Source organism: Ranitomeya imitator, chromosome 1 (assembly GCF_032444005.1).
Source record: "Ranitomeya imitator isolate aRanImi1 chromosome 1, aRanImi1.pri, whole genome shotgun sequence".
NCBI lineage: Eukaryota > Metazoa > Chordata > Amphibia > Anura > Dendrobatidae > Ranitomeya > Ranitomeya imitator.
Genome location: NC_091282.1, coordinates 1140215375 through 1140234598, shown reverse-complemented (window position 1 = coordinate 1140234598; position 19224 = coordinate 1140215375). Strand labels below are relative to the sequence as shown.

The window sequence follows — 19224 nt, the reverse complement described above, 5'->3', positions numbered from 1 at the left end:
TTAAAAGAGGCATAGATGCTCATGAGGAGAACATAATTTTACCTCTATACAAGTCACTAGTTCGACCACACTTAGAATACTGTGTACAGTTCTGGTCTCCGGTGTATAAGAAAGACATAGCTGAACTAGAGCGGGTGCAGAGAAGAGCGACCAAGGTTATTAGAGGACTGGGGGGTCTGCAATACCAAGATAGGTTATTACACTTGGGGCTATTTAGTTTGGAAAAACAAAGACTAAGGGGTGATCTTATTTTAATGTATAAATATATGAGGGGACAGTACAAAGACCTTTCTGATGATCTTTTTAATCATAGACCTGAAACAAGGACAAGGGGGCATCCTCTGCGTTTGGAGGAAAAAAGGTTTAAGCATAATAACAGACGTGGATTCTTTACTGTAAGAGCAGTGAGACTATGGAACTCTCTGCCGTATGATGTTGTAATGAGTGATTCATTACTTAAATTTAAGAGGGGACTGGATACCTTTCTGGAAAAGTATAATGTTACAGGGTATATACACTAGATTCCTTGATAGGGCGTTGATCCAGGGAACTAGTCTGATTGCCGTATGTGGAGTCGGGAAGGAATTTTTTTTCCCCAATGTGGAGCTTACTCTTTGCCACATGGGTTAGGGCATGTTAGGTTAGGCTATGGGTTGAACTAGATGGACTTATAGTCTTCCTTCAACCTTAAAGGGACACGGTCACCTGGATTTGGAGGGAACAATCTTCAGCCATGGAGGCGGGGTTTTCGGGTGTTTGATTCACCCTTTCCTTACCCGCTGGCTGCATGCTGGCTGCAATATTGGATTGAAGTTCATTCTCTGTCCTCCGTAGTACACGCCTGTGCTAGGCAAGATTACCTTGTGCAGGCATGCATTACGGAGGACAGAGAATGAACTTCAATCCAATATTGCAGCCAGCATGCAGCCAGCGGGCAAGGAAAGGGTGAATCAAAAACCCCAAAACCCCGCCTCCATGGCTGAAGATTGTTCCCTCCAAATTCAGGTGACAATGTCCCTTTAATAACTAACTATGTAACTATGTTGTAATGCATCAGAATAGTAATTGTACAGGAGCTAAGTAAAAAAAAAAAATTATAGAAAAAAAAAAAGTTGAAAATGTTTTTTAAAATATTTAAAAGAAAATAAGTAAAATTAAAGAGAAAATAACACCAACAAATATAAATATTTATGCAAAAGTACAAAATACACAGATTTGGTATAGTTAACCTTTTCACCATAAATTTAAAAAAAAAGTGGCAAAAAACTATGCTTTTTCATCATACTGCTGGAAAAAAGTGATAAAAAAAATGAATGTAAAGAAAAATGTTATCACTGAAAAAGGCATCGTGTCCCATAAAAAACAAGCTGAAAATAAAAGCAAGTCATATCGAACTAATTTTACCACTATCATTAAGTACAATATGTCACAAAAAAACATTGTCAGAATCACTGGAATACGTTGAAGAGTTCTCCAGAATTATTACCAAATACTGACACTGGTCAGAACTGTAAACATTGGCCTGGTCACAAAGGGGAAAACAAGCTGTTGCTCAAAAGGGTTCAATTTACCAGAACAGTGACATTACCTAGAACTGGACCTCCCTCAAAAATTGATGAAAGACAAGATGGAGATTGACAACAAAGGCCACTAAGAGGCTACCGCGACATTAAAAGAGCTGCAGGAATTTCTGGCAAGTACTGGTTGTGACAACAATCTCCCGCATTCTTCACATGTTTGGACTTTGGGGTAGGATGGCAAGATGGAAGACTTTTCTTATAAAGAACATCATTCAAGCCTGGCTATGTTTTGTCAAAACCTACATGAAATCTGAAAAAACATGTGGCAAAACGTGTTATGGTCTGATGATCTGAGGAGACAAAGGTTGAACTTTTTGGTCAAAATTAGAAAAGGTAAGTTTGGTTCGAATCGAAAACTGAGCAGCACAAAAAAAGAACATAGCTGGAACTGAGGCTTTAGTCGAGCTGGAGGAAATTACGAGCAGATCCAAGTATCAGTCTGTTTTGCATTAAAACCTTCAGGCTTCTGCTATAAAGCTGAAGAGGAATTTCACCTTTCAGGAAAACCACTCTAAGCATACCTCCAAATCAGCAGAAGAATGGTTTCGCCAGAAGATGGTCAACGTCTTCAAATGACTGAGGCAGAGCCCAGACCGAAATCCAATTGGAAAATCTGTAGCTGCCTGAAGAGGGCGCTGTACACAGAAGATGCTCTCGCAATCTGACACATTTGGAGGAAGAGTGGGAATTCCGGATATGCCATGCAAATACACTTACCCCAAAAGACTGAATGCTGGCAGAAATTTGAAGGGTACTTCAATAAAGTATTAGTTTAAGGGTGTGCATATTTATGCAATCACAATATTTTAGTTATTTATTTTTCTTTTCTTACCTGAAAAGATTTCAGTTTATTTTTGAACTGAATTGTACATATTCGAAAAGAGATTAAAGGTGGAACAAGTTCTGAAGGATTCTTCTAGGTATGATACATATATGTTTACATAGCATTTTAACAGGAGTGTGTAGACTTTTTTTTATATCCGCTGCACGTCCAGATTGTGTCCTGGGGTAAAAGGACACGGCGGACACTTACTTTTTAGATGGCGATATTTGTGTTGCTCTGCAGCACTTAGTTTCAGTAATATCACAATACATTGCACTGCGTCCAGGGTCCTATAGACGCTCGTGTAAAGCCATTACTAACTGAATATCCCCAGAAAATAAGCGAAGGTTCATTTACATTCCAGGTGGTTCTAGTGACAACCAGGGGACGCGCTGACCTGAAACGGCCCATCAAGGATCCACCAAGTCGGCGGACTTGCTCCACAGAGGAACTGGAATTCCGCATCTTACCTTCTGTAGCAAACTGTTCCAGATGTTTTAATGTAATTTCTTTGTACTTGGATGTTTCAGCCAGGCGGTCATAAATGACTGTGTCCTACCACAGAAGAAGAGATAATGGCAGAAAATAGAACTTCAGTTACATGTAGTGCGGCAGAAGGTGGGAGCAGCCGAGGAGACGGACATTTATTAAGAGGCAACTCTGGTTTAAATAATGGATGACATCACATGTGCACATAGAATGAGGACATCCGTGTAATAATAAGGGGGAAATTAGTCATTTGCAGGTGTTATTTTTTAGATTAATCGGTGTGTGTCGGTGAATTAAAAGGAACCTTACAACTTGCCCAGGTCCCCCAAGCCTCCAGCATTTATTGCTATGTTAATACTCTTCCTAACGAGCCCAATGTATTGACTAATTGACTGTTCCATACTACAAAAAACAATGTTATAACTGTATGGCTGATATGCTAATTAGTGGGTGACTAGTCATAGGAGCGTGATTTTCCCCAGACCAGTCATCCCACTAATCATCACGTCCCTGTGGGCATGAGTAACATGACTAGCAAGAGCGACGTCACCGAACCCCTGCCTCCCTGGCAATATGCGGAAAATCAGTAATAATGTTATGCCAAGCCAGTGTCCTAACCACACACACTCACCTCTGCCACGCACACACAATAGCCCACACACACTCGCCTACCTCTGGCACCCACTTCTGGTGCCCACACGCACTCGCCTACATCTGGCACCCACTTCTGGTGCCCACAGGCAGTCGCTTACATCTGGCACCCACTTATGTTGCCCCCAGGCACTCGCCTACATCTGGCACCCACTTCTGGTGCCCACACGCACTCGCCTACATCTAGCACCCACTTCTGGTGCCCACAGGCACTCACTTACATCTGGCACCCACTTCTGGTGCCCACAGGCACACGTCTACATCTGGCACCCACTTCTGGTGCCCACACGCACTCGCCTACCTCTGGCACCCACTTATGTTGCCCCCAGGCACACGCCTATCTCTGGCAACCACTTCTGGTGCCCACACGCACTCGCCTACCTCTGGCAACCACTTCTGGTGCCCACACGCACTCGCCTACATCTGGCACCCACTTCTGGTGCCCACAGGCACTCGCTTACATCTGGCACCCACTTCTGGTGCCCACAGGCACTCGCCTACATCTGGCACCCACTTCTGGTGCCCACAGGCACACGCCTACATCTGGCACCCACTTCTGGTGCCCACACGCACTCGCCAACATCTCTCGTCCGCACACAGTCGCCCACCTATGACACACACTCCCCTCTGTCACACAAACAGTCGCCCACCTCCTTGCACACACACAACTTTAATACACTCCCCTCTTACCAGTGTCCTGCTCTTCTCCACTGATAGTCATGTAACCATAGACTGTCGCGTGGCCCAAGGGTCCTGGCAGGACTTTCAGTCTGTACATACAGTTGTTATTATGTTTTCAGACTGACATATTTTGGTTTTCACAAAGTTTGCTACCTTAGTTTTATTAGTTTTTTTAGGAAGAGGTTTATATAGTCACTGAAGAACGATCATCAGCATTTCATAAGTTTTCAAACTTTTGACAAATGCATCAAGTTTATAGAAAGACTCAATATTTCCAGTGTTAACCCTTGCTTTTCAAGATTTTGACAATCACTGCCAGCTGGATATCAACTCCTAGGCCAAATCCTGACTGATAACCGCCCGTTCTTAACTAATCAGTGCTGGGAGTTTATCACAATTTTTGTGTTTTTGTTTGTCCACCCGTTTTTTAAGGATTGACAACAAGTTCTGAATTTTGCCTAAGAACATTGCCATAAATAAAGAACAGCATCTAAAGATCATCCAGGAGCAACTTCTCCCAATGATCCAGGAGCAATTTGGTGATGATCAATACTTTTTCCAGCATAATGGAGGCCATGTCACAAGGCAAAAGTGATAACCAACTGGATTGGTTAACAAACATTCAAATTTTGGGTCCCTGGCCAGAAAACTCCCCAAAGTGGTCACTCCTCAAAAAGTGGGTAGGCAAACAAAGACACAAGAAATGGGATAAAAAAGCAGCACTGATGAGAAAAGTCTTGAAGAAGGAGTCGCCTTTGTATATATTGAGTCTTTACATAAACATGATGTATTTGTCAATAAAAGTATTAAAAAATTAGGAAATTCTGATAACCGTACTTCAGTAACCATCGAAACATCTGCCTTAACCCCTTAATGACCGGCCTCGGTCTGTGTTTGCACCGTCCATATCTCTTTAACCCCTTAGATGCTGCTGTCAATAGTGACTACATCATTGTATATGGTTAACAGTGTGGGGGCTTCCTCTTTATCCTAATCGGTGCCCTCAGATCATCATTTTGTGGTCCTGATGTTTGCCGTGGCAATTCACCACCAAATAGCGGCCTTAGAGTCGGCCAGCTGTTGTAATCTGTTCAGAAGTTAGAGGCTTTTAGGTGGTAATAATACACTTTTTCATTTCTGTAATGCCACTTTGCATTATTTCCTGAAAGTCACCTGAAGGGTTAATAAACTACCTGACAGCAGTTTTCAATATGTCAGGGGGCGCTGTTTTTAAAATGGTATCACGTTTGGGAGTTCCCAATATATGAGTCCCCTAAAGGCACTTCAAACCTGGATAGTCCCCTAAAAAAATAAATGTTGTAAATTTCCTTGAAAAAATGAAAAAAATTTTTAAACCTCCTAAAATGCTAACAAAATACAAAAATGTTTTACAAATGGTGCTGATGTAAAGCCGACATGAGGGAAATGTTATTTATTAATGGTTTGCTGTGGTATGACTCTGGATTAAAGGGATAATCATTAAAATTTTGAAAATCGCTAATTTTTTAACATTTTTCTCAAATTGTTGATATTTTTTATAAATAAACACAAAACATATTGACCTAAATTTACCATTATCATAAAGTATAATGTGTCACGAAAAAACAGTCTCAAAATCACTGGGATTTGTTGAAGTGTTGCAAAGTTATTACCACATAAAGTGACACTGGTCAGATTTCAAAAATTTGGCTCCGTCACTAAGGGGTTTCTAAAAACACAAGCAGCAAATTTTGGGAAAACAAAATCAGTGTCAGTCTCAAAACTTTTGGCCATAACTGTTGACTAAACAACAGAGGAAGGACATATCAGCTTCATGATCCACCGTTATATCTGTGACTTTAGGAAACAGCTGAAGTTGGGACATATTTCCGACATTCTGGGACAGCTCCTCAATTCGGTATTGTTGCGCTAAATCTGGGAGGTATGCATAGGGTGATAGCATGTATTGTAAGTGTAGAATTCGCTCTATTCTTCTGTGCATTGCATGTTTCTGTACAACTGTCTGTTAGTCCAATGTCATCTTCAGTTATTAAAGTACCGTAAGTATAGCTGCATGTGTGTTTTTACATCATTGATTTGTTAGCTGGTTTCCATCAGAGATCAACAGGCCAGCACTCCACTTCGCCTCCACAACCCTGCACTGTAGAGGTGAAAAGCAAGGATGCAGATCCCTCAAAGCTGCAGATCCCTCTACTGTGTGATCCTGGCTAGCCCCACATCTCTGAATTGATGACTATGCTGAAATGAATGTATAAAAATAGAGGCTTCCACCACAGCTCTTCTATACTGTGCTCATCAGCATCCACCGCAGATATTTGGCACCAGGTTCATTTATGTGTTGAATACACTCTATTCTCCTGTACACTGTATGGTCTTGTGCACAACTCTGCCAGACTCATTTTATAATCTACCATACACATCAATATAGCTGCATGCATGTGTTTTAGATCACTGATCTGTCAGCTGGTTTCCAGCAAAGATCAACAGTCCTGCATGGCGCTCTGTCCGACAGAACCCTGCCCGACGGAACCCTGCCCTGATCTACGGAACCCTGCCCTGACCTACGGAACCCTGCCCGACGGAACTTTGCCCTGACTGATGGAACGCTGCCCGACGGAACCTTGCCCTGACTGACGGAACGCTGCCCGACGGAACCTTGCCCTGACCGACGGAACGCTGCCCGACGGAACCTTGCCCTGACCGACGGAACGCTGCCCGACGGAACCTTGCCCTGACCGACGGAACGCTGCCCGACGGAACCTTGCCTTGACCGACGGAACCTTGCCCTGACTGACGGAACCCTGCCCGACGGAACCTTGCCCTGACTGACGGAACGCTGCCCGACAGAACCTTGCCCTGACTGACGGAACGCTGCCCGACAGAACCTTGCCCTGACTGACGGAACCCTGCCCGACGGAACCTTGCCCTGACTGACGGAACGCTGCCCGATGGAACCTTGCCCTGACTGACGGAACGCTGCCCGACAGAACCTTGCCATGACTGACGGAACGCTGCCCGACAGAACCTTGCCCTGACCGACGGAACGCTGCCCGACGGAACCTTGCCCTGACCGACGGATTGCTGCCCGACGGAACCTTGCCCTGACCGACGGAACGCTGCCCGACAGAACCTTGCCCTGACCGACGGAACGCTGCCCGACGGATCCTTGCCCTGCCTGACGGAACCCTGCCCGACGGAACCCTGCCTGACGGAACCCTGCCCGACGGAACGCTGCCCTGACCGACGGAACGCTGCCCGACGGAACCTTGCCCTGACTGACGGAACCCTGCCCGACGGAACCTTGCCCTGACCGACGGAACGCTGCCCGACGGAACCTTGCCCTGACTGACGGAACCCTGCCCGACGGAACCTTGCCCTGACTGACGGAACACTGCCCGACAGAACCTTGCCCTGACCGACGGAACGCTGCCCGACGGAACCTTGCCCTGCCTGACGGAACACTGCCCGACAGAACCTTGCCCTGACCGACGGAACGCTGCCCGACGGAACCTTGCCCTGACTGACGGAACACTGCCCGACAGAACCTTGCCCTGACCGACGGAACGCTGCCCAACGGAACCTTGCCCTGCCTGACGGAACCCTGCCTGACGGAACCCTGCCCGACGGAACCCTGCCTGACGGAACCCTGCCCGACGGAACCTTGCCCTGACTGACGGAACGCTGCCCGAAGAAACCCTGCCCTGACCGACGGAACGCTGCCCGACGGAACCTTGCCCTGACCGACGGAACGCTGCCCGACAGAACCTTGCCCTGCCCGACGGAACCCTGCCCGACGGAACCCTGCCCTGACCGACAGAACCTTGCCCTGACTGACGGAACGCTGCCCGACAGAACCTTGCCCTGACTGACGGAACGCTGCCCGACGGAACCTTGCCCTGACCGACGGAACGCTGCCCGACGGAACCTTGTCCTGCCCGACGGAACGCTGTCCGACGAAACCCTGCCTGACGGAACCCTGCCCGACCGAACCCTGTGGAGAAGCAGGGTGCTGATGGGAAATGCTGTTTTAGCATTGTAGGAATAGGACTGCCCATTCAGTTATGTGCAGCTGGAAGCATAGAGGGGCAGATGAAGGAGAAAAATGACTAGAAGATATAAAAAATAGCCTTCCATCTTGGGATAATGCTACATTCACTTATATGAATGCCAGAATTAGCCTTAGTCTGTATATTATTAAACGGGTTGTCTGGGAGTTTTACACTGATAGCCTATCTCTAGAATTGATCAATATCCGATCAATGGGGGTGGGATACCCAGCACCCCCTTGGATCAGCCGTTACGGATGCTGGCGCTGGATTCAATAGGCGGTGGATGTGCAGTACCTGGCCTTGGTCAGTATAACGTTTACAGAGTTCTGGAGCTGGGACAGGGAACCGCTGATTGTCAGAGGTGCTGGGTTTTGCATATTCACTGATCAGATATTGATGACCTACCCTAAGGATAGGTCATCAATGTAAAAGTCCTGGACAGCCACTTTAAAGAGCCACTGCAGTGTTTCTTTTTATTTCAGCTCTGGAATGTGTTCTTAGCTTTAAAAAAAAAAAAAAAAAATTAGGGGGGGGGATAGGAAATGTTCCTCAACCCTAGTATAATACTCAGAGCCACTGTCTCCAGCTGTTCCCGGCCACGCTTCGGTCCTGCACCTCCATCTTCTGACTGACCAGGAGTCAGAGATAAAAGTCTCAAGCTCTCAATGTAATTCTAGGAGTGTCATTCTGGATCTCACAGGCTTCCATTGAGTAGTGACTTCCGGATTCCCCCCAAATGCTGGGGCGACATGGCAGGTCACTACATGCAGAAGATGATCGGAGAGGCACAGAGAACAGATGAAGACGATGTCTGGTGACTATACTACTGGGGGCAGGGAACTTACATTAGTGACGCCACTCCAGCTGTAAAATACCAAAAAACACTGCTGGAGTGGTGCTTTAAGGAAGCTTTAACACATGTGCGCAGAATTATTATTAGGCAAGTGAATATTTTGACCGTATTACTTTATGCAGATTTTACAACTCTAAGCTGTATAACCTGGAATGCTTATTGGATGAAGCAGGTGATGTGTTTTTGTGTAATGAGGAGGGTGAGGTATAAGGATACAACATCCTTTATCAAGGTGTACAGAATTATTAGGCAACTTTTTTTCCTCAGGCAAAATGGGCACAAAAAAAAATTGCTAAAAGTCATACAAAGGGATGCAACACTCTTGAAATTGTTAAGCTATTTGGGCATGATCACATAACTATCAAAAGTGTTGTTGCAAATAGTCAACAGGAACGCAAAATACATGTAGAGAACAAAAAAAGAGACGCACAGAGGGTTGGTCTGTCTTTAGGCTACAAGTCTGCAGTCTTTCTATGAGCGCTGTGAGAATTCCCGGATGTCAGGAGGGGCATGACCACGGTTTGCAATTTGCATACATGCAGTCACATGCCGACTAGTTGTGTGCAGCCTCACTCAATGCAAGTATATTCCGGACACGTCTAGTTGGAATGTGGCCTGAAGTATGCAAATCATATACTTGCAGTCACATGATTGTCTGCCCCTGGCGCCAAAGAATGCTCACAGAGTGACTGCAGACTTATGTCCTCAGGCTGAACACACTCTTTAAATGCCAAAAATGTGAGCGGAATCTATGCGTGAGTTGTATATCTCTCTTACAATGGAAGTCTATGGAGCCTCTATCTAACACTCCATACTTAACATTGTATAAGAGACTTCCAGGTCACACCGAGCGTTGTGTGACCGACAATCTGCAGAGCAGTGACGTCACTGAGGAGCGGAATGGCGCGTGATACTGGAGAAGACAGCGGTAGGTGAGTATATTGCCGCACTCACATGACACTACATTACAGACTAGTAAGTGCATGTACGTTACTTACAGCCCCTTTGCAGTACAGTCTCAGCTTTCCTGATGAGTTACGGACAATCACTGACATACGTTTTCGATTACTGCAACAAAGGAATTTTGAGTCAAAATGTTTCCAAAGTGTTATCAGGCAGCTCGGAGGATTCATATTAAAAACACATCGAAAAATATTTAGCTTACGCAGAACTTATGAGGGATTTCCCACTACAGACATTTCCAGACGTAGCAAAGATGAAATGATTGGTAAGTATCGGCGATCACTCCAATACTGAGTAAGCGATGGCACTACCCAGTAGAGTTACGTGTGCCCCTGACAGTGGCCAAACTGCTCATAACATGTGCTACACCTGGAAGGAAAAGTCATCAGTGTCCGACTCCAGCCTTAGACTGAACTGGCAATGGCAGCTCTATGTGAGATGAGGAATTTCAGAGGCGAAAACCCCGGATCCCCAACAGGTGGTGATCCCACAGGTAGGACCCCACTGCGCAGTGTGATGTCGTGCATGTCTATACTAGGGATAACCCTTTAACTGCCAAAGATAGTCTTCTCCTTACAGCAATCTTTTATTTTTTACTTTTCATTATCCTTACTTGTATAGCGCCATCATATTCCACAGCTCTTTGCAGATATTGTCATAGCGGTCCTCATTCGGGCTCAGAATCTAAATTCCCTATCGGTATGTTTTTGGTGGGATTTGAACCCAGAGCTTCAAAGCAACAGTGCTAACCACTGAGCCACCATACTGTGCTAACCACTGAGCCACCATACGGCCCATGACATAAGGCCACGCATTATCCTATCACAATTACTATGCACAGTAGGGGGTCAGAGTGTGGCTGTCAATTAGTTAAAGGCGCAGTGGCTTTCTTCTGTATTTTTAAGAAGTTAGCAATTTACTTGCTGCACAGTTTTGCAGAAACTATTTGGCCATTAATAATAAGAATTTTGTTAATGATTTTTTAGTAACAGAAGAAAACCAATACGCCATACCTACATCTTGGCTGGGTGCTCACCTCCACATGGGACCCCAGCTTTACTGTGAAGCACCAAACTCCTCCCTGTAAATACTTGTCACTCTGCGGAAATACAAGGCTTGAAACACTTTTTTTTTTCTTTAGACCTTTATGCTTCAGCATCCCTCTGTACTTTTCTGGGAAATTCATGAATAAATTGATAAGAGTCTGAACATTTCTCCTTTTGATATCACTATTTATCTACATAGAGAACATGCTCCGCACCATCGCCTACCGGTTCCCCTTAAGCATTATTAAACCTTTAAAAAGCCAAAACAGAAGAATATTACCTTGTAAATTCCAGCACATTTAGTAGCTGAAACCTTTCCTCCTGGCCAAGCTGCAAGAGATTGCAGAAAAAGTTACTGCTTGAATAATACAGATACATGGGAATGTTGTGGTTCACTTGATACCCACCCGACAAGTCCTAGAGATCTACGCTGTTCCCAGCTGTCTTATCTCAACACTAGATTTCCTGAGTGAAATGGTCCCTGTAATGGAGGCCATACCTCTTATTTTCTATTCTCAGAAAGAAATATGCTTTCTGTCTATACTATGCCAAGTCATTAACATGCCCCCAAATCCAGGAGGGAGGTTGTGGGCTGGAGGAGAGAACCTCTACATAACTGGCCGATATATGCACATTGCAGGGTGGTCATGTAACAGGTTTATACAGAAAGGCCAAGCCATGTATGTTCCTCACAAGCAGAAATGGTCATCCCAGGAACGTATCTGACCCACTATAGTATGGAGTCACACAGTAACAAAATCATATGTTTCTATAGTAGGAGATACGATCTTCACACCATCACGGTGTACATAGATATCACACTGATCGACAGATAAAAGACAGTAAACAAACATACACGATACAGTATATCAACAGATAAGATAGTAGACATTATATAGATAGCATACGGTATATAGATAGTATTTACACCACAATGCAAATTATTATGCAAATTGAATTTAAGTGTCAAAGATGTCATTTTTTGTTTTTCACATGAACTCCTGGATGGTATTGTGTCTTAGGGCTCACTGGATCACTGAAATCAATCTCAAGCTCCTGTGATAATTAGTATGTCAGGTGAGCCCAATTCAGGGAAAAGACGGACTTAAGATAGACGTTCCATACTGTTATGCAGGCCACAGGTTTTAAGCAATACGGGAAAGAAAAAGGATCTCTCTGCTGCCGAAAAGTGTCAAATAGTACAGTGCCTTCGACATGGTAAGAAAACATTAGATATTTCACAAAGATATAAGATAGTGATCATCAAAGATTTGTGGATGATACAGAGCACAGATGGCTTTGTGCAGATAAAGGCATAATGAGGAAGGTTTCTGCCAGACAAATTTAATGGATTAAGAGAGCAGCTGCTAAAATACCATTACAAACCAGAAAACTGATATTTGAAGCTGCTGGTGGCTCTGGAGTCCTGTGAACCTCAAGGTGTAGTATCCTTCAAAAGCTTGCATTTGTGCATAAACCTACTATTCGGCCACCCCTAAATGGTGCTCATAAGTAAAATGACTGCAGGAGGCCCAGACATACATGAAGACTAGTTCTAAAACAGTCTTGTTTACTGATGAGTGACCGGCAGCCATTGATGGTCCAGATGGATGGAGGAGTGGATGGGTGCTGGATAACACCATGTTCCAAGAAGGCTGCAACATCAGCAAGGAGGCGGTGGAGTTGTATTTTGTGTCACACTTATGGGGACAGAGCTGGTAGGCCTTTTTAGAGTCCATGATGGTGTGATAATGACCTCAGCAAAGCATATAGAGTTTCTGACTGACCACTTTCTTCTGTGGTACAAAAAGAAGAAACCGTAGCAAAATCATCTTCATGCTGACAATGCACCGTCTCATGCTGGAAATAATATATCTATCATTGGCTGCTATGGACATAAAAGGAGATAAACTCATGGTGTGGCCACCATCCTCCCCTGACCTTAAACCTATTCAGAACTTTTGGTGTATCTTCAAGCAAAAGATTTAGGAGGACGTTCACATCTAAACAGCAGCTCTGGGAGGTTATTCTGACATCCTGCAAAGAAATTCAAGTCCAAACTCTCCAAAAACCCACAAATTCAATGGATGCAAGAACTGTGGATGTGATATCAAATAAGAGGTCTTATTTTAACTTGGCCTGTTAAGATGTTTTTTGATGGAAAAATCAACTAATTTCAGTAAATGTGACCGCAAGTTCAACAAATGACCATTTTCAGTCCTTTACAGCCTAGAAAATGATTGAAAACTGTTGTACATAATAATTTTGAAGAGCGCATTTTGAGTATTTTTAGTTTTGAAATAAATCCTGTTACCATTGGGAGGTTTGTCCAATAAAATGTGATTTATCCTCTAATGGATGATGATCTGTACATTACACTGACTCATTTCCATCGACCATTTAGGAAAATCAGAGAAAAATAGAATTTGCATAATATAGTAATTGGGAATGTGGTGTAGATATGTATGTAGATAGTAGATAGTGTATATATTGTAGTATATAGATAGAATACAGACAGTATATATTAGACGGTATATATATATATAGCAGATCGAATAAATCTATTATACAGATAATAGATAGAATATCCAGATTGCAGACTGTATATAGATAAACCTACTGATTCTATAATGACGGAATCTGGGGTCCTTCCTGTAAACACAAATCGCAGTTGCGTTGCCGCTCTTACTAGGGCTCCTTCATCTACAAAATAAAAATAAATGATCAAATATTTTCTTAAATCAGTTTCATAGATGCTAAGGAAGGAATGAATTATCATAAATAAAGGAGGACATAATTCATCATAAATAAAGGAGGACATAATTCATCATATATAAAAGGAGGCTATTATTCATCATCTATAAAGGAGGCTATTATTCATCATCTATAAAGGAGGCTATTATTCATCATCTACACAGTTAGATCCTGTCGCACGGTACCTCCTTAGAAATGATTAGATGCCGCTGCTCTAAATGATACTTTCCGCTATTACACCCCGCCATAACCACAGACTGCACACAAGGCTGACTGATGGTAGGAGTGATACTCCAGGACTTCAAGGACACACAATATAAAGCATGAAGTGCAGCTTTCTGGAACTGAGATGCAGGATGTTCAAAGAATAATCAATCATTTTATTTTGTTTTCTTACAGCGGCCTCAGTGACTAAACTTCACTGAAATTCCCTCCATAGTGTTTAATGTGAGCTATCAAAAAGAAAAAAAATTCTATGTAAATGTTCAAATACATTTTTCTATACTAGTATGCAAATAAGCACTCCCCCCAGGAGGAAGAAACACTCCCCCCCGAGAGGGAGAAATACTCACCCCCAGGAGTCCAAGCCAGACACCCCAAACTGGTGATACCCAGATGTCAATTCATAAAAATATAGGCGGAATATCAGGGGCGGTGTCAGCCATGCTCCTTGGTGGGCAGCAGAAACCTTCCTGATTCCTGCAAAAATTGTGACGCGTTTGGCTGACAAAATCTACATCTGCAGACAACTGTTTCGGGGCTTCTACCCCTCAGCAGCAGCGAGCGTGGCACGGGTTAGCTGGATGAGATGCTTCAGCGCAGTCCTGGGTGAGCCACTATTACACCTCTACCATTAGCTACATTGCTGTATACATGAAATTGAACAGACGTGCCGAGGAATAATGGATAATTAACGAGCCCCATTTAGTAAATCAGCTTGTATCCTCTAGATCAGTGTTTCCCAAACTCCAGTCCTCACGGACCCCGCGGGTCATGTTTTCAGGATTTCTTTAGTATTGCAAAAGTAGTGGAAGCATCATCAAGGCATCAGGAATTGTCTCACCTGTGCAACACTATGGAATTCCTGAAAACATGACCCGTGGGGTCCGTGAGGACTGGAGTTTGGGAAATACTGCTCTAGATCCACTGTAATAGTATATTCTACAATAAGGACTGTATGTATACATTATTAAATGGATCTTTCACCAGAGGAGGCTTGTGTGTTAACTTTGAGAATCAATGTCAGATTGGCTGTGCAATTCTCACATTAAAACAATCATTTTTGAGTGCAGCTAAAAAGTGAGTTGTCTCATGAGTCAAAGTATGTTCAAACTACTCCCACCCAGACTGACTGACTACTGCAGCTTGTACTGAGCGGTGTGAGATCTCATCAGGGAGGAGGGACTCTGAGAAGCTGTCAATCAGGCTATATGGTACAAGATTCAGCAGCATCACCAGTGTCGTAGAGGAGCTGTTAATCAGGCTAGGAGGGCAGAAATCGAGTTAAAATTTCATAAAGTATATGCAGCCATTTTACCATATATTTATAGAGCAAGTTCTCCACTGAACAGCTTTGAGAGCTCTAGTTTAGAATGTATATAGTAGGTAGTGTTACATCTGGTGCCAGATCCAATTTAAGCCAGATTCCGACATCAGTTATGTCATAATCGGTATAAGATCAGCAAACCAAACTCTCAGACTCTTAGGTGTATACGGACCACCAAATGCAGTCATCTGAATGTTGTCTTAAGCGAGTGGTCCAAGACTATTTTTTTTGTACTATAGGCCTAAAAACTAATAGGCAGGTATTTGCTAACAGAGGCAATTACTTGCCTGTTCTATATAGAAGATAGGGAATCGATTAAGCCCAATGGATAAAGTAACTGTAACTTTAATGTAACTTAAAAAAAAACTATGTAAACAAGTCAAATATCAGAGGTGCATATACAAAAGTGCAATGATAATGGACGCAACATCCAATATTGGCATCAGGTAAGATCCCCCCAAAAACTACTTGCTCCAGGGTTACGAATAATGGTAGCCTAAATATCAGTCTGTTGAGACTTATCAATACATGTAGCCACCTTGACCACAGGCAAAGATATCATTACTGGGCCTCTTTTACCATTGACCCAGATGTGGATGCAAAATTGAACCTGTAGTCACTTGAATAATGGAACAGCATGGACACCAAATCGACACATAGTAGCTATCAATATCCTAAGTGAATACACAGATTAATTTTTAAGGTTATCTATGATCGTCAATACGGATTATGGTATATATAGATAATTGTCATTGATGGCTTCATATAACCACATCAATCTCTATAGCGGTGTTCACATTACAAGGACCCGAATACAGAAGATCCCGCAACAACCACAGTCACTGGCTCTATAGCGGTATTCACCTTACAAGGACTCAGATACAGAAGATCCCGCAACAACCACAGTCCCTGGCTCTATAGCGGTGTTCACATTACAAAAACCCAAATACAGAAGATCCCGCAACAACCACAGTCCCTGGCTCTATAGCGGTATTCACCTTACAAGGACTCAGATACAGAAGATCCCGCAACAACCACAGTCCCTGGCTCTATAGCGGTGTTCACATTACAAAAACCCGAATACAGAAGATCCCGCAACAACCACAGTCCCTGGCTCTATAGCGGTATTCACATTACAAGGACTCAGATACAGAAGATCCCGCAACAACCACAGTCCCTGGCTCTATAGCGGTGTTCACATTACAAAAACCCGAATACAGGAGATCCCGCAACAACCACAGTCCCTGGCTCTATAGCGGTATTCACATTACAAGGACTCAGATACAGAAGATCCCGCAACAACCACAGTCCCTGGCTCTATAGCGGTGTTCACATTACAAAAACCCGAATACAGGAGATCCCGCAACAACCACAGTCCCTGGCTCTATAGCGGTATTCACATTACAAGGACTCAGATACAGAAGATCCCGCAACAACCACAGTCCCTGGCTCTATAGCAGTGTTCACATTACAAAAACCCGAATACAGAAGATCCAGCAACAAACACTGTCACTGGCTCTATAGCGGTGTTCATATTACAGGAACCCGGATAAGATTCCACAACAACCAGTCACTGGCTCTATAGCGGTGTTCACATTACAGGAACCCGAATACAGAAGATCCGGCAACAAATACTGTCCCTGGCTCTATAGCGGTGTTCACAGTACAAGGACTCAGATACAGAAGATCCCACAACAACCACAGTCACTGGCTCTATAGCGGTGTTCACAGTACAGGAAACTGGATACAGAAGATCCGGCAACAACCACAGTCACTGGCTCTATAGCGGTGTTCACATTACAAAAACCCGAATACAGAAGATCCGGCAACAACCACAGTCACTGGCTCTATAGCGGTGTTCACATTACAAAAACCCGAATACAGGAGATCCCGCAACAACCACAGTCCCTGGCTCTATAGCGGTATTCACATTACAAGGACTCAGATACAGAAGATCCCGCAACAACCACAGTCCCTGGCTCTATAGCAGTGTTCACATTACAAAAACCCGAATACAGAAGATCCAGCAACAAACACTGTCACTGGCTCTATAGCGGTGTTCATATTACAGGAACCCGGATAAGATTCCACAACAACCAGTCACTGGCTCTATAGCGGTGTTCACATTACAGGAACCCGGATACAGAAGATCCGGCAACAAATACTGTCCCTGGCTCTATAGCGGTGTTCACAGTACAAGGACTCAGATACAGAAGATCCCACAACAACCACAGTCACTGGCTCTATAGCGGTGTTCACAGTACAGGAAACTGGATACAGAAGATCCGGCAACAACCACAGTCACTGGCTCTATAGCGGTGTTCACATTACAAAAACCCGAATACAGAAGATCCGGCAACAACCACAGTCACTGGCTCTATAGCGGTGTTCACATTACAAAAACCCGAATACAGGAGGTCCCGCAACAACCACATTCCCTGGCTCTATAGCGGTGTTCACATTACAAAAACCAGAATACAGAAGATCCCGCAACAACCACAGTCCCTGGCTCTATAGCAGTGTTCACATTACAAAAACCCGAATACAGGAGATCCCGCAACAACCACAGTCACTGGCTCTATAGCGGTGTTCACATTACAAAAACCAGAATACAGAAGATCCCGCAACAACCACAGTCCCTGGCTCTATAGCGGTGTTCACATTACAAAAACCAGAATACAGAAGATCCCGCAACAACCACAGTCACTGGCTCTATAGCGGTATTCACATTACAAGGACTCCGATACAGAATATCCCGCAACAACCACAGTCCCTGGCTCTATAGCGGTGTTCACATTACAAAAACCCGAATACAGGAGATCCCGCAACAACCACAGTCCCTGGCTCTATCGCGGTGTTCACATTACAAAAACCAGAATACAGAAGATCCGGCAACAAATACTGTCACTGGCTCTATAGCGGTGTTCACAGTACAAGGACCCGAATACAGAAGATCCCACAACAACCACAGTCACTGGCTCTATAGCGGTGTTCACATTACAAGGACCCGAATACAGAAGATCCCGCAACAACCAGTCACTGGCTCTATAGCGGTGTTCACAGTACAGGAAACTGGATACAGAAGATCCGGCAACAACCACAGTCACTGGCTCTATAGCGGTGTTCACAGTACAGGAAACTGGATACAGAAGATCCCGCAACAACCACAGTCATTGGCTCTATAGCGGTGTTCACATTACAAGGACCCGAATACAGAAGATCCGGCAACAACCACCGTCCCTGGCTCTACAGCGGTGTTCACATTACAGGAACCCAGATACAGAAGATCCTGCAACAACCACCGTCCCTGGCTCTATAGCGGTGTTCACATTACAGGAACCCAGATACAGAAGATCCCGCAACAACCACCGTCCCTGGCTCTATAGCGGTGTTCACATTACAGGAACCCGGATACAGAAGATCCCGCAACAACCACAGTCCCTGGCTCTATAGCGGTGTTCACATTACAGGAACCCGGATACAGAAGATCCCGCAACAACCACAGTCACTGGCTCTATAGCGGTGTTCACATTACAGGAACCCGGATACAGAAGATCCCGCAACAACCACAGTCCCTGGCTCTATAGCAGTGTTCACATTACAGGAACCCGGATACAGAAGATCCCGCAACAACCACAGTCACTGGCTCTATAGCGGTGTTCACATTACAGGAACCCGGATACAGAAGATCCCGCAACAACCACAGTCACTGGTTCTATAGCGGTGTTCACATTACAGGAACCCGGATACAGAAGATCCCGCAACAACCACAGTCCCTGGCTCTATAGC

At 44.3% G+C, this 19224-nt stretch overlaps 1 protein-coding gene across 5 annotated transcripts in view; it reads right to left on the bottom strand.

Moving 5' to 3' along the window:
• Positions 1 to 19224, bottom strand: part of ATP8A1 (ATPase phospholipid transporting 8A1) — a 291307-nt gene that overhangs the window by 91447 nt on the left and 180636 nt on the right. For all 5 annotated transcript variants that reach the window (XM_069744529.1, XM_069744527.1, XM_069744530.1 and 2 more), the window contains 4 exons: positions 13756 to 13838; positions 11416 to 11465; positions 10125 to 10194; positions 2874 to 2958 (listed from right to left, as the gene is read on the bottom strand). In XM_069744529.1, coding sequence (XP_069600630.1) covers positions 2874 to 2958; positions 10125 to 10194; positions 11416 to 11465; positions 13756 to 13838 — 288 coding nt within the window. The remainder of the gene's footprint in view (positions 1 to 2873; positions 2959 to 10124; positions 10195 to 11415; positions 11466 to 13755; positions 13839 to 19224) is intronic.